Source organism: Corylus avellana, chromosome 1 (genome assembly GCF_965113065.1).
Source record: "Corylus avellana chromosome 1, dhCorAvel1.hap1.2, whole genome shotgun sequence".
Taxonomy (NCBI): domain Eukaryota; kingdom Viridiplantae; phylum Streptophyta; class Magnoliopsida; order Fagales; family Betulaceae; genus Corylus; species Corylus avellana.
Window position 1 is genome coordinate 3,248,091 of NC_142490.1, and position 26,836 is coordinate 3,274,926.

The 26,836-nt window shown below is 35.4% G+C and overlaps 3 protein-coding genes across 3 annotated transcripts; 1 reads left to right on the top strand and 2 right to left on the bottom strand.

Moving 5' to 3' along the window:
• The first annotated feature begins 790 nt into the window (after window positions 1–790).
• LOC132172070 (nuclear envelope-associated protein 2) lies at window positions 791–6,646 on the top strand. The gene is made up of 6 exons (XM_059583504.2): window positions 791–1,009; window positions 2,006–2,383; window positions 2,553–2,660; window positions 5,043–5,504; window positions 5,628–5,729; window positions 6,254–6,646. The coding sequence occupies exons 2-6, from the start codon at window positions 2,159–2,161 to the stop codon at window positions 6,419–6,421; spliced, it is 1,065 nt and encodes a 354-aa protein (XP_059439487.1). The 5' UTR covers window positions 791–1,009; window positions 2,006–2,158; the 3' UTR covers window positions 6,422–6,646.
• Window positions 6,647–7,663: 1,017 nt separating this feature from the next.
• On the bottom strand, window positions 7,664–10,701 carry LOC132171041 (uncharacterized). Its single transcript, XM_059582246.2, has 4 exons — window positions 10,363–10,701; window positions 8,688–10,133; window positions 8,418–8,571; window positions 7,664–8,309 (listed from the first exon to the last, which is right to left on the bottom strand). Exons 1-4 carry the CDS (start codon window positions 10,427–10,429, stop codon window positions 8,120–8,122), a joined length of 1,857 nt encoding a protein of 618 aa, XP_059438229.2. The 5' UTR covers window positions 10,430–10,701; the 3' UTR covers window positions 7,664–8,119.
• Window positions 10,702–13,517: 2,816 nt separating this feature from the next.
• On the bottom strand, window positions 13,518–19,462 carry HASPIN (Protein kinase superfamily protein). Its single transcript, XM_059582940.2, has 15 exons — window positions 19,331–19,462; window positions 19,107–19,233; window positions 18,923–19,009; window positions 18,464–18,554; window positions 17,624–18,222; window positions 17,137–17,260; window positions 16,533–16,642; window positions 15,974–16,085; window positions 15,548–15,640; window positions 15,394–15,455; window positions 15,184–15,314; window positions 15,028–15,098; window positions 14,895–14,947; window positions 14,666–14,732; window positions 13,518–13,990 (listed from the first exon to the last, which is right to left on the bottom strand). The coding sequence occupies exons 1-15, from the start codon at window positions 19,344–19,346 to the stop codon at window positions 13,865–13,867; spliced, it is 1,869 nt and encodes a 622-aa protein (XP_059438923.2). The 5' UTR covers window positions 19,347–19,462; the 3' UTR covers window positions 13,518–13,864.
• Window positions 19,463–26,836: the final 7,374 nt, after the last annotated feature.

The following is a 26,836-nucleotide window of genomic DNA, read 5'->3' on the forward strand; positions in this document are numbered from 1 at the left end:
ATATAGTACCATTTTTAATACAATGCTTCTATAATAAATTGATAATTGCCACGTTGCAAACCTGATTTACACCACTTTTTTTTATTAACAAATTCATTTATTTACAAAAAAAAAAAATACCCTCAAAATCAAACGTTTATTTCTCTCTTAAAAGATGGTTTCTAGCATTATTTATTATTCCTCGTGTTCTTGTGCTACACCTAAAATCATGCAAAGACTAAAATAACCAAAAGTCCCATTCTTTCTCTATTTGTAAAAAAAATAAAAATAAAATAAAAAAACTAGGGTAAAAATACATTAACAATTTGGACAAAAAGGGTTAGAGACATTTTTTTCAAATTTTAAACACATTAAAAATCGGAGAGTAATTTTTAATTTCCCCTCAAAATAAAGCCGAAAGAACCTCAAAAAGGCCCATGACAAGAGAAGGAACAGAGAGAGAAGCCCAGTAGCAGCCCATCCCACGGCCCTTGTTCTAACACGTGTCTTTAACTAATTGGCCAGGGCGAAAATTTGGATTTGCCGCGCTGTGACTCAAAACGACCCACGGAACCCTCTTTTGAAACAGCCTCGGGCTTTGGCATTTTGACCGAACCCGAGGCTCGTGCACTCCGAACCTAGAGCCCTCGCTGTCTCCAAGTAAAGACATGTCGCTTAAACACAGGGACTCTCGCACTACAGACAAAACCAGATACTCTTAAGCAAGTGATTTTACTTTTTATATATATATATTTTTTGATTTTTATGGGGTTTTATTTTTCTTGCTAATTAAAAACCCTGACTTGACGGGTTGTTAGCGATACTGATTGGCCTTCCATTTCTGGATCGTCGGATGGCATCGGAGGCTGACCAGCGCCCTCGGATATTACGACGTTGCATTTAGCGTTACAGCTGCTAAGCTAAACAAGAACTGTAGAGGAAGAAGAATAAGAAGACACATAATTCAAAAGCACAAGTCATTTTCTCGCTGAGAAAGCTGTTTCTGGAACTGGGTTCTGCTCAAAATCTGGTATTTCTCTCTCTCTCTCTCTCTCTCTCTGTGTTTTAATTAATTTAATTATTTGATTTAGTTGGTTGGTTTTGTTAAGCAACATGTTGCGTGTGAAATCATGGAGTCCCTCAAGTTTAGGATTAGCATGTGATGTGAGAGAACGATAACGCGTGGTCTTAGATCAGCTGTTTCAACGCTGTAAGAAAGTGGGTTTTTTTTTTTTTTTTTTTTCTTGGAGTTTAAATTTTCCCGAGAAAAATCAAAGAGGTGGGTTTGTTGAAAATAGCTCCAAAGTTTGAATTTTTGTGTTCAAATTTCACATGCCTATTTACTCTCTCTGTCTCTGTCTCTGCGCCTCTCTCTCTCTCTATAAATTTTCCTGACAAAAATTACAGAGGTGTGTTTGTTGAAAACAGCTTCGAACTTTGAATTTTTTAGTTCAAATTTCACATGCCCATTTATTCTCCTTCCCTCTCTCTCTCTCTCTCTAAAAGACTATTCTGTCTTTGTCTTTGTAGCTATAATTTTTCCGGTGAGTTTTTCAAAAATAAAAAAATAATTTATCCGGTGAGGTTGACAAGCCCTTTGGAGTCGATCGCTCTCTACCATTTTCTTTCTGTTTCTCTCACTCAATAATAGTTGTGGTGGAGAGGTATCTGTGCTTCTATTCTGCACCAGAAAAAAAATAGGTGAACTTTATTTTCTTGGAGTAGATTTTCCCAGAAAAATGAGTGAAGTTTTCTTGAGCTAGTTTTTTCCTGAGAAAATAATAAAAAGTGTGGAAGATCTCTTTGGATTGACTTCCAATATTTGAAATTTTTTTAGTTAAAATTTGTCAAACCCTCTTTAGTAATTTCAAAGTCACTGTTTCTCTCTCTCTCTCTCTCTCTCTCTCTCTCTATATATATATATATATATATATATATATTTAATTATTATTTTCTATACTTTTCAAGTGTTCTACTTCTTGGAGACCTCTCAAATTTAATACACAACTACCATTTTCACATGCAGTGATCCAGATATATGAAAAATTAATGGCTTGCACTGCAAGGGGCGTGGCCACTGATGCCTGATCCTTAGCCCTGGATTCAGTGTATGGCCACAATATTAGATCTTTAACAACAAAGCTACAGCCACCAGTTGATCCAAAACTTTATAGTCCTCATGTCAGTTTCAGAGGAGAAACCATCATCTTCGTCATCATCCGTGATGGAGCTGACGGCATCGTCAATGTCAGCTAGAGAAATTGATCCTTTGTTAAAGGACTTGAATGAAAAGAAGCAAAGCTTCCGGCGGAATGTGGTGTCGTTGGCGGCAGAGTTGAAGGAGGTTCGGAGCCGCCTATCATTTCAGGAGCAATCATATGCTAAAGAAGCTCTAACAAGACAGGCATGTGATCTTGCGATTCTGGTTTATTTTTGTTGTATTGTGTATATATAGTTCGAATCTTGAAAGTCAATCATCATACTCTTTATGGGTGTTTTTGTTTGTGGGGTCATATGCATCTGTAGTTGGTCGGTTGGGATTTAGTGTGATTTTGATGGGTATGTTTTCTCAGGAAGTTGAGACAAAAGCTAAGAACATGGAGGATGAAATTGGTCGATTGCATAAAACATTGGAGGAGAGGAATGCAAAGCTTCAGGATTCAGCATCTACTGCTGGGAAGGTCTCATTCATATCCCAGTCTTTTTATTCTGTTTCTTTCATCAAATTTTAATTTAATGATTAATTAATTTAAGTTGTTTTAGGCTTTTGGTTGATCCTTTGAACTTTGGCCATCATTCACTAATAATGGTCATTTTGCTTTTTCGTGCATTGTTTATTTGTTTTTTCGCATCTTGCTCTTTTGAAGTAATCAAATAAGCCGAGCATCTTATGCTCAGGTGCTGGATGCCTTTTGGCTTTTTCCTTTTAGTTTTTTTTGGCGGAGCCCATGCGAGGAAAGATGACCCAAGTTATCAAGTGTTTGATATTATATTACTGTTTCCTTTATTTACATAGAATGATTTAAGAAAATTTTGTCTGCATGGGTGACAAAAATGAGGGAGATTCATAATAAAATCATTTATAACCATAATTTCTTTTTCTCTTTTTTTTTTTTGCACCCCCCCACCCAACTTTTCAATCTATTTGCTATGCTGTACTTGTGACAATTGAATTTTCTTTAAAAAGGGCATATTGTGGTGATACATTTTTTTTTGTGCTGGAGAGAGCAAGGTAGACTTCTTCATTCATCTTATAAGGAAAACTTGTATAATTTAATAGAGAAATGCATAATTACCTGAAATTTAATCCAACAAGTCCAACCCACCAATTTTATAAAGTTAATGGTCAACCATTTGCTTGTTTATTGAGATAGTCACTACTCACTGCTACAGTTGATTTTCCCTGAAGACATGAATCCAATTCTGGATCAAACTTTTTTGACGTTACCCACACTTTCTAAACCCAAGTATTATACTGACTGGTGATTCAAATCGATCCTCAATTTGAAGACAACCAAGTATTGGGGTGATTTAATATTAATGCATTTGCCATTTTCCCCTAATTAAATAGTTGCTGTTGAAATTAAGGTTGGAAAGTTGTAATTCAATGAAAGATTGCATTCTTTATCTCTTGGGTGATTACAGAAAGAATGATGTGTGGAATGATGGGGCTGATTGCGTTTGTTGGAACCATGAAGTCTTAAGTCTATCTGATATTAGTTAAATTTTGTAATTAAACAAATAAAAATTTGACAGCATTTTCCATCAACCGATTTGGCAAATTAGCAAATAAATTGTTTTGAATGTGAAAAATGTCAAATTCTGCCCTCAATTCTGGCATATTTTTACATTCGAGCAAGCACTTCATAATAGCATCTACCCTTGAAGAAAAAGATCATCTGAACTTTAGCCTTTTCAAATGTTACGAAAAAGAAAAAAAAAATGTTAAGTGTCTTTCTGTAGCAAAGGAAAATTTGAATAACATCTTATGGCTTATGTAATAGTTTAACAGCTTAAATAATTATGTAATTAATGTGTATTAATCTTTCACTGGTATTTATTACATGAATAGTGAAGTGTGCTATATACATGTGTTATATTATGCTATCTTTAAGACTTACAGAGTCAAGCAGAAAATACTATTATTTATTTAGTTGACATTGGAGAAGGACTTGCATTTCAAACCCGAATTTAGCTATGCTATTGAAGATTAACATAGTAAAGTCTAACTCAAATGATTAGGATGCGGTGCACGGGACCGGGGTTTACTTTGCAGGGGTGGGTCCGAAGGGCTCTGCCTTGGAGAGGTTCCCCAACATAAAAAAAAAAAAAAACGTCTTAACTCAAATGATTTTATCGACATAACAATATATAGCACCCCCTAAAGATGTTGTGGCAGAGGGATTTCATGGAAACAAATGTCTTCAAAAACAGAAGGGGGGGGCCCTCCGATATTTTTCATGAAAGGGTTTGATTTTGCAATAGAAGAGCCTTAGATTATAAATCCTTTCATGCATTCATTATTAGTTAGAAAATGATCTATTTTATAACTTTAAGTGAAAATGGGGAGTAGCTAAATCTGTGTGATAAAAATAACTTGGCTTCATAGTGAAAATGAAAGATATAACACTATGAATTCCTTATCCTAATTACTACCAAAATTATTTTGCACTTTCTAATCATGCACTATTCATCTCATTAATGACTTGTCAGATGTTTCTTCCCGTAACTTGAACAAATTTGGCTGAGTATTTAAAAGAAGGTAACTGTTTAAGATCCTAGTTAATATCCAGGTTGTTTTGGGTTTTAAGATTTTAAGACTTTGATTGCGAATTTAATAACCATATTGCTGAGCATATTTAAGGGAATTTATATTCTAATGATTCAATGATATTAGTATTGAATGATTCAGTCACTATTCAATTTCATGAATTATATTTAGCAACGGTTTTTACTTTGAAACATATTCACATTCAATTCATTACGTATTCTAGTTCAAGCTTTGTTATTTCTCATCATGTTGTCATTCTGTATCCTAATTGTAAGTTGTTTATGGGATACAGTACCTCAAGGAGTTGGATGGTCTTAGATCACAGCTTTCAGCTAGTCAAGCAATTGCAGATTCAAGTGCTGCATCAGCTCAATCAGCACAGCTCCAGTGTTTAGCCCTTGTAAAGGAATTAGAAGAGAAGAGCAGTTCGCTAAAACAGCATGAGGATCGTGTAATTAGGTTAGGAGAGCAATTAGATAATCTGCAAAGGGATCTTCAAGCAAGAGAATCTTCACAAAAGCAACTAAAAGACGAAGTTTTGAGAGTTGAGCAGGATATTATGCAGGCTGTTACCAAAGCTGGAGCAAGCAAGGATTGTGAACTGAGGAAATTATTAGATGAGGTATCTCCAAAGAACGTTGAGAAGATTAATAAGCTTTTGATTGTTAAGGATGAAGAAATAGCAAAACTGAGGGATGAAATCAAGATAATGTCTGCTCACTGGAAACACAAGACCAAGGAGTTGGAGTCACAGGTACATTCACCTTCAGTTCCTTCTATAATCTACTCGTCCATTTGTTCACTATTTTAGTGCTTCACTTCTTTAAGGTCCCCTATTCTTGTTTGTTTATGCACTTCAACCTGTTTTGATGAACAGTTAGAGAAGCAACGGCGAGCTGATCAGGAACTGAAAAAGAGGGTGTTGAAGTTGGAATTCTGCCTCCAGGAAGCTCGTTCCCAGACACGAAAGCTCCAAAGGGTATCATTTAATGCTTCACTTGTCTGCAGTTGGTCAATATTCAGAGTTTGCATTACAAACCTTAAGCACACAAGTTAATTATAAGCCTGTCTACACAACATATAGGTTTCTCATTGACTTGATGAACCACACCTTGCAAGGTGTGAGTGGTCCTCTTTTTTTTTTTTTTGGATCAGATCCTGGTCAACTTAATGCTCCGCACCATCACGGTGTAATTGACCTCTGATATGCTATTCCTTGTAGAAAGTGCCACTATTGAATGCTGTAGCCTTTTTCTTTTCTTTTTTTTATTCCCATTCTTTTTGGTTTCTTTTTTCACCCTGACAAATGAGAATACTTAATAAGGCCAGTTCATCAATATTTTAGTTTTCAGCAACTTAAAAAGATTCGATTTTCTTGAGAGCTTCATAAATTAATCTCATTACCAATAAATTTGAGTTCTCTGTACTGCTTTCATGCCTTTTACCTCTCTGCTTGCTCCTGTAAACACTTGAATCGCTAATCTCTACTCCATTCATCAACAGGTGGGAGAGAGAAGGGACAGAGCCCTAAAAGAACTTAGAGATCAGTTAGCAGCAAAACAACAAAATGAAGCTCTGGGTGCTGAAAAACAAAATTTCTGGGAAACTTCTGGTTTCAAGATGGTTGTTTCCATGTCAATGTTGATTTTGGTGGTGTTTTCAAAGAGATGAAATCATTGTGTTATCCAGTTCTTGTGTATAAAGAATCGACGCCTTTTAGTTTAATTGAGGAGTTCAGATAAAGCTGCAGAGGCCATTTTCCTTGTAGAAATGCACATTTTAGAGGTTCTCTTATGTAGTTTTAGCTGAGAATGCCTTTTTGTTGTTCTCACTGTTATTTCTGTTGCATCAGTTGTACTCATAACTTGAATCAATGTATGGTATTGTCATTATGTACTGGCTAGTTTTCTTTAAGTGGTTCATTAGCTGCCGACCATGATGGTGACCAACTGCTTACAATTTTGGCCAGTTCTATCATAGTGGAGGTTGTTGAATTTTTGTTCTTTAAAAATGTCGACGATTTGATAATTTGCATCATTCCTCCTGCAGTGGCGGATTATTGCTATTGGAATCTCACATCCATTGGATCCTCAACTGCTGATCAAAGTCATCTTTATTGGTAATACATTTGGTATCCGATGCATGGAAGACATATCAGTGGCCCTACTAATAATAGTTGTCAGGAGAAATTTTCTTAGCAACAACCAAGCACATGATAAACACTGGTTTTGTTTTACTTTATTATGTTGTCATGGACATTAGGATATGCTTTTTTGACTAAGTTGTATATTCCTCGTGCCTAACTCGAACCGCACCACATGGAAATGAAAAGACATCTTAAAGGGGCTGTGTAAATTAAGCAATTTGGGCTGTTCATTGAAAATGAACATCTTAGATTAAGCTACATAAGCATTAAAAGGGAAAAAAAAAAAAAAAGTCAAAACAGTTCAAGGGGTGACCACACCACCTCTTAAGACGGTTGGCAACCCTCAAGGGGAATGGTTGGTTGGGGTAATCCGATCACCCTCCACTCCCAAAAGGGTGATGTGTTTAGTCTAACCATCACTCATCCTTTGTGGGGATAGCAGACCATCCCAAGCGAGTGGTTGGCCAATTCCTGTAGGATGGTGTCCAATGCTTTGCTATGAGTCAATTCATTATGCGAACATTGTAATAAATGCATTCATTTTCTATAGAATGTTAGAATATGGTCCTTTTCATTTCACGGTTCATATTTTGTTTGGTTATATCTAGTAGTGTATTTGGTACCACCATTGTATATACTATTAGATTTGTAAAATCTAATTTAGACCGTGAAATGTTTCCTTTCTATTTGACTAGAACATCGAGCTTTGCTCTAGTCTTACAAATTTACTAATTAGTGGACGAACTTGCTTTCAAAGATGATTAGAATGAATAACTGCTGACTATATATGGTGAAATTGCCTCAAAATATTGCAGATCAGGGTAATTTCTGAAGCAATTCGATCGTACAATTTGTCATTATCACTACGCACGCTACGATCTCCACAACGTCTAAAATATGTACAAGTTCATGAACTCCTACCATCATTACCTGAAACGGTTGTTTTCTCACAGTAGCTAAAATTATATATCGAACATGTGATTTTGCTTCAACTAGAAATTTTAGCTTCAGAAGTAAACATGTTTTGCATCCCAGGCAAGCTCATGCACGCCAGTGAATATGTTAGCACTTAGCAGGATGTAGGTCGGTATAGTTCTGCTTTGTTAAACTAACCTGCAAAATATGGATCTGTACATGGCTTGAACGGCTACAACTCAGATTTGTTACTTGCTAGTGAAGCAATTATCTCTTGAGCCATTGACGTGCATGGAGAAGTAGCAGTTCTACATTTCCAGAACTATTTTTCCAGTAACAAAGGATGTTGCCAAAATGATGCAGCCAATGATGGGATGTAAACCAGATGAAAAGGATGTTGATGTGTTAGCAGCAGCAGGAGGGCCTTCAGACCCCAAAAAGGGCGTAGTACCAGAAGCTGGTTCGCTTGAATTTAACACTGAAGGTGGAGTACCATATCTGCAAAGTAGATATAATAAAACAGAGGCATGTACAAGGTTATTCTTCAGGGATTAGAAGTAACAGAGAGTTTCCATAGCCATGATTCAAGAGAACAAAACACATTACCCTGATACACCTGCTCCTGATGGTGATGGTGTTGTTGGTGTTGGTGTTGGTGTTGGTGTTGGTGTTGTTGGTGGTGTTGTTGCTGTCGTCGTTGGCGTTGGCGTTGGATTTGCTGTTGCTGTTGCTGATGATGCAAAAATGCAAGAACCAATGCCTATTGACAATCAAAAGGGTCGCAGTTGTGATTTGAATTTTGCAAAGCATATTGCACACACTAATTATAATACATGAGAAACACAAAATTAAATGATCATTGAAAGATGCTCTTACTTGGATTGGCATTAACTATCGTGGCAGTCCCTCCAAAGTCACAGCTAGTTGGCGCTGGATTCTTTTGATAATAGCTATTAAATGCATATGAGGCATGGTTTTGAAGTGTATTTGGGTTGTAACAACTCCCACCTTGCTGGATTGGTGAACAGTCTGCACCTCCCATTCCACATGCATAGTCCAGTGCTGCCTGAATTGCTGTCTCCAAAGCTCCAGCCTTGGCCACACACCAGCTTTGTCCTGGAATCGCTGGAGCATTTGTTGTTGCCGGAGGCGCCACCGGGTTTGTGACGGGAACAGCTCCTGATGGGGTTGGATAAGTTGTCACAGGGTTAGTCACTGGTTGTGCCCCTGGGACTGTGGTAGGAGTTGTTACTGGATTGGTGATTGGTACTGGTGAATTGGCAGGATATGTGGAGGGTATTGTGATGGGAGGGGTGGAAGGAAATGTTAATGGTGTGGAACCAGGATTTGCTGGCGTAATTGTGACAGGATTAGTAGCAGGAACTGTGATAATGGGTGGTGTGGGATTATCTGGAGGGGTGATGCCTGGAGTTGTGGGAAAGATTGTTGTTGGCGGGTTGACAGTGTCATGTAGAATTGCTTTGAGGTGGGATTTGCTTAGGAGTTCTCTGTGGGAAGAAGGAAAGATCTGTTCCTCTTCCCTTTTGAGCTCTTTCTGCACAAAATCTTCCATGGATGATACTTCTGCATACAACCCAACTATCTGTCCTGTAATCTGAGTTTTGTTTTGTAAAGACTTCAAAACCTTATCACTGAATTGAGCTACTTCTGTTGCACTAGGAACAGCAGGGCTCTTAATTGTCAGAACCACTGGAACATCATTGTGAGGAAGAAGAAAACTGGAAAGGGTAGCTCTTTCAATCATAGACTGAACAAACTGATCTCCCATGCTTATCTGTCCATCAACACTGGCTTCAACCATGACATAAGACTTCATTTTCATGATAAAACCAAAAATCCTATGCAGGTCTCTTTCCTGTGGTCTATTCAACTTCTCTAAGAAAGACAATGAAAATGCTACTGAAACCCTAACTTGGCTTTCTAGATGAAGAGCACTGAGGACCGAATGGATTGATTTTAAGGTGGATAAAAGCATTGGTAGCTCACTTTGTTCTGAACTGTCATTGCCACTAGCAAGTATGATGCTATTGATGTTCACATGCGGGAGAAATGTCAATACATGGGCTTTCAGCCACGAAATAACAGAAGCTTTCGAATTCAACAAATTCCCAAGTAGGCTTTTACTTAGGTAAAGATCAACAGTTACACCAGAGTCAGACAGAGTACTTAAAGCCCTATGATCTGCTACGAAAACCCGAATCTGAGACGAGGTGACCTTGTTTTGCTTCAGGAATGATAAAGTTCTAGCTGTTGATGAAGTTGCAGTGCTTCCTGCATGATAGGAGAAACCCACCAGAGTTCCTGCAAATGAGAAAGAAGATGAGAGGAACTTCAAATTACTTTAACTTAAGCAGCTGCAATATACTGAGAAGTGAGAAACCAAAACAGCAACAAGAAATTGATCATAAATCACCAGTGGGTTTCAGAAATGAAAGCAAACTCAAAAGAGTAAAGTTTACATTTCCTTGGATTTTCCCATAGAAACTTGAAGGAAAAGAAACTGTCTTTTTGAGTAATAGTAATTGCTTACCAGAACAGCAGATAGTGAGAAGAGACAGGAAGAGTAGGAAGAGGCATTTAGAAGCTCCTCTGACCATATTAACGACAGGATCTGTGTCTGGGCACTTGGAAGAGACCAGACTGGATTTTTAATGTGATACATATAATGTCGATGCCTCAAGGGTATTAATTGCACCTGGAATTATAACTGCCGCCGTTAGAGGCAAGGGGGAATATGGAAATTAAAGCTTCTGTAGATAAAGGTGAGAGCAAATGGGAGAAAAAAAAAAGTGTTAAAGAAAGATGACCAAGTTGTGATGACAAAGAAAAGATGTTACTTTGTCATGAAGGATATGGAGCTGCAAATATTCTGTCTGATAACTCATAACAGTATAAAGAATCAACATGCTTTTTTGCTTTGTTATCTTTCCCAAAGCCATGGCCTCAAAGTCTAAAGCAAATGGAAGAACATGTGCACATGCATGTACAAACACACATGCATTACAGTAAGGTGTTCAAGTAAATTCATGATATTTAATGTGGATTCCCACTGGGCCACATTTTGGTGTCAAAGGGTATTGATAAATATGGTAATGTTAAATAAAGGAAGATGATCAAAAGTTTCTGACCATAAAACCCGCAAAGATATTATTCATTTTTTGTCGTTTATTAAATCAATATTTATATTAAAAGCTTAAACCGATATGAATGAACTGTTTAACTATAGTCCGTAGGGTTAGGATTATAATGGGACAGAAAGATTTGAACCTGGCTGGATGGCACCAAAGAGGATAACAAAGTTAATTAGGCTTAGCTCAGCAGAAACCATTACAAGAACAGGTAAATATATTGTAAAGAAAGAGAAAAAGGAAAGGTGAAAAAAGGTTTTCTGGGGATAAAAAGCCTCTGTATCCCACAATATGCTGTAACAAGGCACTTCAACATGGGCTTTTTTGTAAATGATTAAGATCCATGTGAATTTCTGCCATGTATGATGTACCAAATCTTGTGCTGCTTCCTTTGTCTCCCTACTATGATAAGGGACATCATTAACGCAGTGGTGGACACCCCCTGGGGGCCATGGCCCCTCCGAAGCTTCCCCCTCAAATCCCAAAATTCTTCAGAAACAAAAAAAAAAAAAAAAAACTCCTAGTTAAAAATTTCCTTAAAAAAAACATTATAAAAACGAATTACTAAGAATTTTTTTTTAAAAAAAAAATCTTATAATTATGGAAGATAAAAGAAAAACCCTAATCAAAAGAAAAATTATTCCAACAATATTCGAAAAACCCTAATTCAACCTACTGGAGAACAAAATCCTTTAGTCAGTAGTAGACAAGTGTTTTTACGTTTTTTTGTACAATATATATATATATATATATATATATATATATAACTGAAAATCGAAACTTTTTGTCAGACTGTAAGAATTGTTAATTTAAATGACGTTTTCTAGTACTTCACAAATTATATTTTAAATAATATTATTTTATTAATTCGGCTACGTGAATAAGGATTAAAGTATAACTTTTTTTTTTTAATTAATAAATAACATATATGATATAACCCACCCAATAATGGATCTCAAACTCATAACCTTTACCATGTTTTTCCTAAGCTATAGGCAAAAAGCCTTAGTAGGACATAAATGTGTGCCCATAAATGGGTTGACACAATTTCCTATGCAAAAGCAACACATAAACACGTTGATGCATAAGCCCTGCTTTGGCATGCATTTCAATGAGATCTATTGTTTACAAATGTTAGGGCATCCCATGTAAAAGGGTCGGTCTACTTTCTTTTTTTAAAAAATTTTTTTTTCCTATTCAATGCAGGAAAGAAGGAAAAGAGAAAAAATTATAAGAAAATAAAAAACAAAGGCGTAATAAACATTCTTAGAATGATTGAGAATGAGTCAATTAAATGACTCGACCCATCAAAAGCACAAGTTCCACTAAAAAAGGTGGTTAAAGTAGGCAAAGTTATGTAAACAAAACAAACTATTAACCAATAAGAAACAGGAAGGGGCATGAGGTCGGTCTATTTATTCGGACAAATATTTGAGTAGTTTGAGCATGTGAGATTCAACAGTTTGCTATTTAAATTACTAGTAATTTGGACAATAAATATGAGAAAATTTTATAAGTTCGAACTGCCAGAACATGGGAGACGAGCTGCCCGAAAACTGTTGGGTAAGTGGGTAGGACTATATACTATATAGCAGGGCTTCACAGACTGTCCTTTTGCAAAGGAATGGGGATCATCCTTTTAAGCAACACTGTCAGCGGCATCTTCTTTCTGGAGATTTTAAGATAGAATATACAACACTAGTGGGGACACCCCACGTGGAATAATCTACTGTGCTTCTCTTCTTTCAAATTAGTGAATCAAAAGCTCCATGTCTGACTAGGTCACAGCCGAAAGCAAGCAGGCAAGATATAGAGCGGAGATGGTTGCACAGTCATACCAGCGATGATGAGGTCATAAACTTAATAAGAATTTGAAAAGTAACCTCATATAGATCTCGAAAAGACAACCCAAAAAAAAAAAAAGCAGTCAAGAGATATGGGCACCATTAAGTTCATGTCTTTTGCTTTTTTGTATTGTTTGGCCAAGTCTTAAATGGAAGTTGAAATAGTTTACATGTAAAGAGCACCAACTCCTTCCCTCGATTTGGATTTGGATGTACAAGACTAATCATACCAAGATTTGGATCGGGTGCAATTAATTGTTCGTATTGAATGCAATGTAGACCGTTAATGTGAGAAAATAGGTGAGCTCTACACAATTTGAGCAAATGCAAACTTCTGGCCAAACACCTCTCAAATGAGCTACTCGTATTGCATGCAATAAAAGCCGTTAATTGCATTGGATTCCGGTCCATCATGCCAAACCAAAAAGAGAGAAAGAAAAGGGAAAAAGAAAGAAGTTATCTTTATCTTACCAAATCTTTAATCTGTCATATGGTACTCTAGAATAAGAAATTTCAGGGAACGGTGGAAATAAGATTAGACATGAGGTGTATGTCCATAACTTTTGGAAACATATCATGCGATATTCTGGTGAGAGAAGATAAAAAGTAGTCTGAGCTGATCATATAAAGCCCCTTGAACTTTTGAGCTTGTCAGCTTGTTCATAATGTACTTGCACCGCAGCCACTGATTTTTGCTAGTGCCTGTACAAACCTCAGAGCCTCCAATGTGGTGATGTGTAAACATGATCCAGAAAACTTAACTATGCAAAAAGAACTTGTATATTCTGGTCAAAAAAAGTGATTGAAGCAATATGTGAAAGCCATTCACTAGCAAAATCAGCCATGGTAATTAGCGTGGCCATTAAGTTATCCCAACTGTTTTTCTTGAAGTTGAAGCCATATCCTTTCAAAATTATATTAGCATACATTTCACAGAACATTGAAGAGAATCCAGGTTTTAGACATGATCATCTGCTCACCTTCCTGCTAAATATGTACAAGATAGAGACTCATCTTTTCTTTTCTTTTTTTCTCTCTTTTCTGCTTCTCCACGTATCACTCACATGCCATGATCAACAGTTAAGTCACTGAAGAAAGGATCAAAAATTGCTTCTTTGGCGGAATGATACTTGTCTAGACGCTTCTTCAAGGAGCGCAAATCTCTCTCGTCTTTTGAAGTGCGTTCCTGACGCATATTTGATCAATAAATAATTTGAGTCATTATTATTCTTCTTGAGGTTCATATTGGGAATACATAAAAGGAAAATGCTTGAGGGACTAGAATTTTTACTACAACCCCTTATAAACTCACGTGACAGTTCATATTTTATAGAAATAAGTACAACGTAGATTGTCATATCCGTATTTAAATGTGGTAAGTGTCATGTGGACTGTTATGTAATAATACACATTTTAGTGGTTGAAATAATAAGTGTCACGTTAATTTGTAAGAAATTTGTAGTAAAAGTTGTAGTATTCCTAATAACACTCTTACAGAAAAGAGAAAACATTAATCAATCTGAAGTTCACCCCATGGATGCTAAATTAGGATAAAAATTTAATCATGACTGTCATAACATCAACTAAAACATGTCAGATTTCTAATAATCAAGGAATCTTGAAGATGCTGCTTCACATTGTGAGGGGCATATGTTGAGCACGACAGCCGATTGAGAAGCACTAGGTTAGAATTTAGAAGTAACATAAATATAAACAAATAAAAACAATAGTTTGCTTTGAGTGTCATGCTCCCATAGTTTTTAAGTTCTAAAAACTAACATGCTAAGGGAAAAAAAAAAGGTTCTAAATCAAACATAAAATCAGGAGTTACCACTTTGCTAAAATTATAGAGGAAACTTACAAATGACTTCTTCAGGAGTAATATATCCACCAAGTACAGCAGCCATAACACATTTGTTCTAGGAAAACTGTAAAATATGAAATTAAAAATGATTCAGCATCAGTAAAAATCACAGAAATAAAAAACAATTGGATCGTTCTCTTAAAAAATTTAGGAATCAAAAAATACCCCCCAAAATATTTCCCATACAAATTTCATAACTAAAAAAATAATTATACAATAGCTATACCTTCCCTCCCAGCAATCATCTGTTACCTCCTTCATCTTTCGATATGTTTCTGACTGCATATGAGAAACACTGGGTAAAATTAGAAAAATAAACTTACTAAAAGAAATTTATAAATTCCACTCCAATCCCTTACTTGTCTATCTCCTTTTGGACCTTTGAAGAGATAGGGATCCGAGGATAGGTCTAAAAAGAGTATTTCTTCACCTGTGCATTATAAAATCCTTGTTAGAAAGAAACTTACCCTTTACCCCACCAAATTATCACAGTTAAAAGTTAAAAAAAAAATCACCAGTATTGATTCTTGAAAGAGTAAAGTCAATTATTGATATCAATAATCCAAATGTTCTGACAAACATGTGCTTCCCCTCAAGAGTGAACTTCAATGTTTCAGAATCCTTCCGGCTTAAAAGTATGTTTCCCCTGTAACAAATGCATGATCATGAGTTAGCCAACCAGTTAGAAGGCACTATTGCACGTATAGATTCCAGAGTAACCAGACCAGTGAAGATCTCGGTGTTCAAATTCATATGCAGCTTCAGCCACAGCCAATGCTGCTGTAACCTGCAATGTGCAAAGGACAATCAGTTAAATAAAAGATCGAAGCTTCATGACTCAAGTTCAAATTAAAAATCTGATTCTAATCTGCAATTTACCTGTACCAATAAACTCCGTGCCTCATCAAAGTTCAAAAGCACAAAGCTTTCAAGATCTTTGCCACCATGTCCTAAAACAAATACGACATAGCACTGAATGCAAATTCGTTAGTTAAACTGGGGGAAAAAAAAAAGAAAAAAAAGCGCATGCATATTTTATACAACTTAAATCCTCTAAGTTTAGAACAGTAGTCATTTTTCTTATTCATGGAAGCTTAACACCACAACTTAAAATTTTTAATACGATGAATAAAAAAAAACTAACATAGTTCTAACATAATAAATGTTTCCAGAAAATTAGCACTGTCGGCCCAAATAAATGTCTTCATATACTGTGTTTGTGTGTCTTCTTTGGTGTTAGAAGTGGAGAGTAGTTTACTTAGCACACGACTTTTACAAGCATCAATCATAGAGACAATAAGCAACCTGTTTCTCTGGAAACCCCTTAGGGTGATCATTTTCTGAACCATGTCTCTCATCCCAATCTTCCCAAGCTTTGATCAATGCAGCATCATAAGAACCTTGGCATACCCTTAAACTGTCGGAGAAACAAATCAGTAAAGGGCTGAAAAGCTATAAATACAGTACAAGTAATAATATACACCAACACATTTAGTAGTGAGGTTCATGTCTTGCAATATGTTGGGCATATGAAGGGTTTGACCTTGCCAAACTTCTGTCTACATCCAGTCTAAATTCAATTTGATGTCTTGTTTGACCAATACCAATCCCAACCCAACACATTAAAACAGAGGTCTCGGCAATGGGGCTGATCAGGAAACCATTGCGTAAGCCAAATCCAAGTTGCAGAACTATTTGCACATCATAGGGCATATCCATGCAGTAGGCTTTACTCGTTACTAAAATGTGAGCTTAGTACCCTACTAAATAAAGGGAAATCTAAAGTTTGCAATCTTATTTTCTATAAGATCCTAAGTAGTTGCAGTATGGAAAACGTTTTGAACATATTAAGTGGAATACGTACTCTATTGTTTCTATGAATGTAGTGCATGAGTTATAAACATCCCCTGCGTCTCCTCTTAAACAATTAAGAGTTCGAGAGAGAATGACCTCCTCAAGCAATTCTTCTGATCTCTGGCGCACCAAAACGACATAGTTCAGTAATAAATCAACACTCACTAACTTCAGCCTACAAATATTTTAAAAAGAAGAAACAAAATGAAGGGTCATCACACTATTAATAGAAGATTAGAAGTCCTCCCATACAAAAATATCTTAAAGTGTTTTCTCTTACTCCAAACATAGTGTCACCTTATGCTTCAATTCATTGCACAACAAAAACAGCAAATCAACTTTTTTTTTTCCCCTTTTGGAAAATTTGAAGAACTTTTGACACTCAAACAATTATCTCAGATGACAGCCTCAGGTCATTTCCGAAAGCAAGCAATTTTCAAAAGTTAAGCGTCAAGATATATATACATGGCAGTGTTGACCAGAGAGAAGGCTATTTGCCCACATTGCTTATACATGTTCCCCCCTTCCCCCCTCCTTTCCCTCCCCTTAGCCTCAAATATTATCAGAAGCCAAAAAAACTTTATAGAATCCAGAAATGTAATTGTAATAAATACCTTCTGCACTTCACCGTTCACTCGTAGGTCTCCGTCAATGGGAACTATTTTGCAGACATAGTTACCAGCTTTAAAAGCTTCTCCAAAAGTACCTTCACCAATTTTAATGATATTTTCCAGTTCACTGGTGCAAAAAAGTTTAATCTCTAATCAGCTTGAGGATGCAGTACCACATTCAACTAAAACATCGTGCAAAAAGGAAGAGAAAAAGTAAAGTGTCGCAAATGACTGTAAGTCTGTAACAGTTAGAAATTCCAATCAGTATATGCCTCTCTAATTTTCTCTACAAGCTCATAGTTTTATCTTTGTAAAACTAAAGTTAACAATAACCCATATCAAGTTACAAAAATAAAATATCAGATAAATTTATCCACAAAGCTCGTGACAAACATATAGAAGAGCATAAAAAGGAAATCAAGCAAGGCATTCCATGTACATAAAATACCTACTCATGAACACATTAGCAAGTTGAGAATAAGAGACAAACCAATATTTGGAGAATGCATCCTTTAGCGTTGAAGGAGATGACTGTCCACAAACTGCTAATAGTGCGGCAAATGGATCTAACTGATCGTGATTTAATGAAGCTGTTGTTGACGTCAGGGAGAGTTTCTTAACCGCAACTTCTAGATGTTCACAATCCTCATGACCCTCACTCACTAATACTGCAGTTGTCTTTTGTGAATTGTTTTCCCTCTCAAGCACATCTTTTTCGACTAAAATTGAATTAAATCTGCTATTGATCGAAAGCAACTGTGAATCAATCTTCGTAGAAGATTTTTCTGGAGTTCTCAAATTCGAAGGTTCAAAATCATCGTCACATATAGGTTCCAAGGGCATGGTTGGTGTTTCTAATATCTTCGACAGTGTGGTGGAAGGTCCACAACTATGATTTAGTTTCTTGGAAATCAGCCATTTCTCTAATCTTGAGGACAAATGTGGTATTGCAATATTGTTGCTTTGCTTGCCCATGGCCCATGTACCAAAGTTCTTGGGTGACGGGCTCTCCTCCAACAACTCAAAGGCATCAACCTCTTGAAAGTATGTCCTCTCCTTCTCAAAGGCTGGAGGTTGTACAAATTTTCCCTTGAAAAAGCAAAGCCAAAAGACAGCATGAAATTATCAGATAGAAAAATACAAATAACCTATAATATCAAAATGACCAATCATAAACTATTACAAAATAATAGGAACAACAATTGGAAAACCACGAACCAACAACATAATTCAATTTGACAAAACTAGAGAGAGTAATTGAAATTGAGGGGATACCATATACCACTAATGGCATGAACAGAGAAACCAAAAAGAAGTAACAGATTCATACTTTGGGTAGAGCAGGTTTTCCTTTTCTCTTCGCCTGCTTCAGTTGAGGCTGATAATCCACACAAGCCCCAACAGCAATACTTGTCCTTCCTCTGTCAAGCAGAAAATTAAATTCAATCAGAAAATACAACAGCAGCCAACCTTAAACAACACTACCAAATGGGTCAAAGCCGGTTGTGTATCATCAAGCAAGTGAAATGGATTCCCACACTAGAAGGGTCTCATCTAAAAAACAAACAAACTAACACTTAATAAACCAATTACCAATGAATCAAACTCAAAAACACATGCAAAATCCCAATACAAGTAAAATGTCAAAAAAATCAAACACCCCCCATAATAAAAAGAGAAAACCCAATAAAAAATTCAATACGAACACAACAAAATAACTAAATAACTAATTTGAAGACAAATGTTCAAGTAAATGTGAATATTAAAGACTGGAACCAAATTATATAACCTGGTGGATAGTGAGCGGTTCCAACTAACTCGCTTGGGGGCGGCCAAACTCACCCGGTTCCCATTTCGACGAGAACCTGACTGCCTCCTGAAAACAACAACAAAAAATTTATTCCCCAAAAACACCCAACAAAAAAGTTTCAAAAAACAGAAAATGAGAATTTGAAAGGTTGAAGGATTTTTACAAGTCTACATCTTGATGGGTTTTCTGGGTTCTTCTCCTTCTGTAAATCTCTCCAACTTGTTGTGGCTGTTGTTGTTGTTGGTTTTCAGTGGCTACGATTTCTGACCACAAATCAATGGAACTTCCACCTGAAAACAGATAAAACACATTCTAGAAATGAAAAATTGAATTGAAAATGAGAAAAATCCAAATGAAAAATAAGGGTCTCTCTCTCTCTCTCTCTACCTGCTTCGGAATTCATCGGATCAAACTGTTACGCGGAGAGAGAGAGTGTTTGAAAATGGCTCTCTCTGGGCGGGAGTGGAGTTTGAAAACGGTGCGTTTTGGTGGGAAAAGTTCCATTTGGACCGGAGTGATTTCATTTTGGGCCACGTCTATTTGAAATTTTGTAAAATCTCATGGGCAACCCGTCCATGGTCAAGTACGAGGGAGGGAGTTCTTGAAAAAAAAAAAACGTTGCCACTCTCACATTTTCAAGTGCACGTTTCCTGATATGATATCTAAATTTACTATTGAATTTTGTATCTAATAATGATTTTTTCTGTCACATCAAGAAGTGTGCACTTAAAAGTATAAGAGTAATAATAGAAGTAACATTTCTCTTTAAAAAATATATGCGATAATAAAAACGACCGAAAAAAAAGAGAGGCAGAGACAAAGCTAAAGCCAAATGACAAAGCTTTGTGAATATATTAATTGTGATCTCTATAGGATAGAAGTAGTAGTTTCTCCGACATTTGTGATAGGAAAAGTACAATAAAAAATAAATAAATAAATAAAAGGGTTAAAGCTTCTCGAAGCTCACTAATTTTCTCACAAAAATTATAAAAACCAAAACATTGCAATTACCAAACCTAATTGTGCTATTGTTTACAAGTTTTGCACATGTCATTAATGTCGTTATGATGTAGCAATTAATCATAAGAAAAGTCATCGACGCTCCTTTAAAAGTTCTCTTTCTAGTCAATAATTTGAAATAATATATTGTCAACATCAATTTTAAGCAATTCAATATATTGAATGCTTGTCATTTGACATTTGAGATAGCATGTATAACTTATATAAGTAATTCAATGAAATTAGTCATTTGAGCAAGATAGGTTAGAAAATCTCAATAAGAGCTCATCGACAACAAATGCTCATCAGTCGTCACATCAAGATTTGAGCAAGAGTAAAATATCCAAACCTCTATTAAATATGATGACTAGCTTGTAAAATTCATAAAATTACAAATAATTTGAAGAGATAAAGTAGACATAGACATTTTCCAAACAGACTCTTAGACATTTTCTCCACAATTCCTTCTTCCTCTTCCTAAAAGGTTAGAAAAGTTCACAGAAGTCTAAAATTCTTCTTCCATCATGTGCCTTATTATACCGTGATTAGAAAATGTTTTAGCAGCATTCCCATTCATCCCTTACCCTCTTCTCCAATCCGTAATGGATGCTCCGCCCTCTGTTTCTAACGGGTTTCTTTAACGGTTGTACTAAAAAAAACTACTCTACAATTTTTTGTTGCACTACTTTTTCTTTTTCTTTTTCTTTTTTTTTTTTAAAAAAAAAGGATTAGAGATAATTGTTTTGCTTATGAAAAAAGTTAAGTTCTAATAATACAACAAATAAACAGAAAAGCTGCAAAAACAAAACTCCATATTTTCAGCTTAAACAACCAACATCGATTTTCAGTAGTAACATCCAGCATCAAATCCTTTAAAAAAGAAAGAATCCAATTTGTAAAAGCCAAAAATCTTTCAACTTGTTGTGTCCCACAAAAGGCCTCATCAATCAAGATACCATGCACTCTTTCTTTTGATCCTGATCTAAAGATTTTTGATTAAGATATAAATCATTTCAATGGGACAATTAGATAGAACAACCCACCAAATATATATCCTCCCCACCCCCCCCGTGAGATTTTAGATAATGCTATGCTACCATCCACGCGGATGTGACATATTATTGCTAATTGTAAATGGAAGAAGAACCCAGAAAAAAACATGCTCAATTAATAGGAAATCACTGGGAAGTGAAGCTTCTTTCGCATAGCTAATCTCAATCATTAAGCTCTCTAATACTAATTATGTATATATCCAACACATGAATCTTGTGAATCTTGTGATTTGATCAGGTGGGACTGCTACTGGCTAACAACATGCACTCCATGGCGCCATGCGTGCGAAAACCGACATGTATAAAACTTTGAGCCTCATTTGCAAGTGATTATAATATAATAAGGCAAGGGGTCCATTGATCATGATCTTGCTGAATATTTGTGGATTTTGGGTTTTTGATTAATTGAACCCATAATCTTCCTATTAATTATAGTTGACCCATGTCTTTCAAATCATATTTGTTAGGATTTCCTTTTCATGTTTCATGGGCTAGGTCGACTACCCAACCTACTGATCTCCTTCGTGTTAATTGTGACTATCATTTCTGAATTCGTTTGCTTTTTCTTCTTTCTTTTGGTTTTATTAGAGAGAATAAGGCACAAAGAATAACAAAGAAACCAAATAAACAATTAAAAGAAGAAAAAAAAATGACGTACAAAGAGATCAAGGTTCATATCTGTAACGACCGGGAGAAAGCATTAGCTACATCTGTACTATCACCCGTAAATACATTTATAATTGATCCATTTTATATAAACTATATATTTATCTTCCCAATATACTACTTGGGTGTTGTATTTTCACTATCAATTTAGTCGAAGATCGAACAGAGGAAAATAATAAAAGAGAATGCGTCCAATAAATTTAGACATAACGGTTCATTTAGCTAAATTATGAGCGTAAAAATTTACGCTCCTGAGGAGCTTGGTGATTGTTTGAGACCGTGGCGGAGATCTTCCAAAGAGATGTTAGTTGAGACTTGTTGGTCAAACAACAATTATGAACTACACATGGTATATTAGACCACTAAATTGTCACCTTTACAAGTGCACATAAAATCACCTGCCTAGCAAGCAAAATTAAGAAAATCAAATAAAATAAAATAAAAGCCATAGCTTTGTTATCAAAGGGTCAAAGAAGTACGTAAGAAAAGGTGACGGTTTCAAACTCCATAGAAGAAACATAAAGCAGGCCGTTTTATGCTTTGGACTCTTGTGTAATATATGAATAATTCTTGGTAGGGAATAACAAATATATAATTCCATGATTCATCCAAAATAAATAAATAAATAATTCCATGTAAAATGTCCTTGCACAAGTAGACGTTTTTCTTATGTGGAATTATATTTAAAGAAAGATGTTATAGAGCATATGTTTGATGGCTTGATGCATGAAGTCCTAAGAATCTAATTCATTCTATATGTTGGTGATTTTGTATATTTTTATTTTATATATTTGTTTTCCTATGTGCCGTCACAAGCCTTCCAACGTTAGTGCAATCTTAATTAGTCCTAATCTCAATTATTGGCCCGTAAAAATGGGTTTAGTTTAGTGTTAATTATAGCTATATATCTACATCATGAGATTAATCACAATGTCCCTTTAAACTACATTAATTGTTTATAATCAACATCCTAATTTGAGAGTAATTGCAAATGCCCACCTCACCATTCAAAAAAAATGACAGGCAGTAAGTAAGGTAGATATCCACTAATCTATATATTAATTCTTACATATTAGTGCATCTAATCTAACTATTCTATCCAATTAATTTTTAATTTTGTACACTAAGTTGGATGATCAAATAGAGATTATAAATTAATCTTAAATTAGGATTCTGGTTAAAAATGTGTAGTATAAGGGGGTACGTTTTAATTTGCAAATGATCTAATTTTTAGGGTTGATAACTACAATAAACCACACACTTAGACATGAAGTTGCAATAATGGAAATTAATAAGTATACACTAATTTGTGATATCTACCTAAATAGTAAATACAGTGTATTAATCTTTTAATTTTTACATTGAGTTGGACATGTGTGGTAGATATTGCAAATTATTATCAAATTAGAGCGTTGATTCCAAAACATTGTAATTCGGGGAAGACATAGAGTTACTTGGGAGTGTCACGTCAGCCAATTCGGATGAACATTAGATAGAATTATGGTATGCTTTTATGATGATTTATTAATCTAAACATCATCATTAAGAGATTAAGTTAACAATCCCCGGGATCTTAGGAATCTAGGGCAATGTAAAATTTCAATATGTGGGTCACGGGAAATGTAATCCAAATGAAATTGAAGGGGAAGTCACAATCTTAGGGTTGTGCAAGTAGCGTACATATTATGTCACATACAGGAACCAAACTCTTACATCAGTAGGTATCATATCATATGCTTTAATTACGGCATAATGTGACAATTATGTTGATTTGTTTAATGCTGTGCATTCATACATTATTGTCAAAAAAACGTCATGCCAGAACGCCAAGAAGAAAGGTAATCTTTATCAACGGTCTCATCTAAGTTATTATCAAATGTACACTTTTTTGCTAACGTGTGACAAAATGTTTCTTAGCGGTTTTACCTTTGGATTGCTTCAAAACCCGCCATAAAGCCGGCCCTCTTTTTAGCCCCTTTGGTTAAAGAGGTATGGGATTGGATCATTTTCAATTCATTTTGTGCTGTTACGATTGTATTGAGAATCTTCTTCCTCATTTTATAGTTTTATATATTTTTTATTTTATTTTTAAGAAAGAAAAAAAAAAAACACAAGAACAACAGTTATGCCTTTGTCCTTCTGTCGTGCGTTTGTCTTGGAATCAGCTTGAGTCTATCAGGGGAGGATAACAGAACCTAGGGAGCTAACTTTAGTACGAGTGAGTCGAGTGACACATAAAATAGTTAACCCTTAAGAAAAAAAAAAAAAGAAGTTATTTGCATGCCTTTTTGGTTTCACGGGATTGGATCCACCGAATTTCATATATATATATATATATATATATATATTCTGAGATGGTTCACGAGAATTTATTTTACACCGGTGCAGCAAATTCAACAATAATGGGTTTGAGTTTAATTTTTCATAAATTCTTATGGGCAGGTACTGCATGCCTAAAATTTCAGGCCATCGAACACCCAAAAAATACTTTCGGTATAGTACTTACTAGTTATTTAAACAAGTTTTCAGATATAACCCCCAACAAATAATTTTTAATTTTCTTTTTCGATAATATTTTTCATAACACAATTCACAAAATACTTTTCACAAGTTTTTTATTTTTTATTTTTTAATATATATATATATATATATATATATATATATTGTCTATTATTTTGAAAACATATTCACAGTGGCGGAGCCAGACAACTCATATTGGGGGCAGGGACGGACCCAGGAAATTTTATGGGAGGGGGCCAGCCAAATTTTTTTTTTTTTTTTTTTTCGGTTCTTTAGAGTTTTTTATTAAAAAAAAAATATTTTGATTGTTTTTTATGAACTAAAGACAACAGTAAGGGCCAAAAAAAGTGGACATTTGAAAGTAAGGGCCAAAAATAAAAAAAACTTAGTGAGTATGGGCCAACAAAATTAAAAATAGGGCTAAAAGTTTTTATTAGATATGGCCAAAAAATTTAAAAATATGGCCAATTTTTTTTTTTTTTTTTTTTGGAGGGGGCCAAATGACTAAAATTAAAACTTTAACTTTACTTTTTTTTTTTACTTAATAATATTTTTTTTTCCTTATTTTGGGGGGGACCATGGCCCACCCCGGTCCACCCTCCCTCCGTCTCTGATTGGGGGTGTCACTAAATTTTTTTTTAGGGTGCCGAGCGGTAACTTGCGTAAATAGGAGAGAATAATTTTTTTTTTTTTTTTTGGGACTTGGGTAGGAAAACAACAATTTATTTTATTTATTTTTTATTTTTTAAAGGTTTCACGGCTATGGGCGTAAACGAGCCGAGCTTGAGCGAGCTTTCCTTGTTCAAGCTTGGCTCGTTTTAATTTTACTCGAGATCGAGCTCGAGCTCGAGCTCAAGGGCGAGCCAAAAAAATCGAGCTCGAGCTAATAATAAGTCGAGCCGAGCTGGCTCTTATATTTAATGTTTTTGTTTTAAAATTTTTTTTTAACTTCAAGTGCTCTTAAACGGCTTAAGAAGTTAGTTTGCATATGAGTATTTGCTTAGCCTGGCTAGTCGAGTATGGAGCCTGAGTTAATACAGTAAGGCATTTGGTTTCAAAGAGAGAGGATATGCATACTTTTATAAATAAGCAAACTTGGAGATTGATGTTTTCTTAACAATGTGGGACAAGTTAACAGGTTGCATTCAGACTGCATTGGAACAACGCCCCCTACAAAAAAATATTTTTTTAACGTCTCTCTCTCAATCCCCCTCACCAGTCACAATGGATTTTCCACCTGAACTAACATTTCTCACTCCCTCACTCTCGCTCACAAGACAGGTAGTGATAGTGTTTGGGTCTGTTTGATTCTTCAATAGTTTATGTCTTTCGCAATCTTCCTCAATAGTTTCTGTTTGATTCTTTTTCCTTTAGTTTGGGTCTGCTCTAATTGAATCGAGGTCTTTTTAATGATTGCTTTCTCTCTCTTTGATCACGAAGGGTCCTGAATTTTTTATTCTCTAACGCTTAAATATAAATGCAATTTTAATGTTTTAATAATTATGAGATTTATAATTAATTATGTATTACTTAGTTTATATATATATATATATATATACACACACACACGAGCTTATACGAGCTGTTCACGAGTCGAGCCGAGCTTGTTTCGTTTAATATTTGAGCCAGGATTTGTGTTCATGAAGTGCTTCATTTAATATTCGAGTCGAGCATGAGCCGAGCTTATGCGAGCCGAGCCCGAGCTTGCTCGCGAGACGCTTCGTTCACTTAACAGCCCTATTCACGGCACCCCCAAAGCCTCAAATGGCTCTGCCACTGATATTTGGAAAGTGGTATGAAAATTATTTTTTAAAAAATTAAGAAAAAAAAAATTAAAGGTCACTCTCACAAAAGCTCGGTCTCTAAATTCAAGTAGGTCTTCTTTCTCAAACAAACGCACATACTTGACCATAGAGCTTCCTTGTTGGCACCAGGCCAGCATCACTCTGATGATTTTTCCTTTTTTCTATTTTGCGGACAACTCATCATTCAGTCCAACTGTACAAAATTGTGTATTAAACAGTCACAAATATAGATATCCAATTCTCATCGGCCAAACACATTGTTACAGAATTACGCCAAAATTTAAAAATCAAATCAAATCAAATCAACAGCAGATTAGACTGTAACCATTGCATCTACCAGGCAAATTCTTTTGAATAGGGCTTCTTCCTAACATTTATGTCCCTTTTGTAAGGGACCATGCACCAGTCCAAACCTGAGGGGCGACATGTTTCTGCTTGTTAATAGAATTTGGATGAGTATATAACTTAGCATTGGCCTGTTTAATGGAATAGTGGTCTTCCATGATTGAGCCTTATAATTGTCATTATTCAATGTAAGAAAATCGTAGCAAATCAAATTGGCTTGCAAATTATTAATAAGCATTTGATGCACAAAGAGTTTCCAGCTAACACGCAATGCCATGCACAAAAATTAATTGAAAGTTTGGTGCCCAATAAACATGTCTGCCTAATAACATTAGAAATACGACCATTAATATAAGAGAAATAAGGGAGACATGCAATTGATTGGGTCCCTTATGATTAGACTAATTAATAAGAAGGAGGAAAAAAAAACTATATGAACTAGTCAACTAAATTAATAGGACCCTGGCTTAATTAATTTTATAATTACCGTTATATATAATTCATAA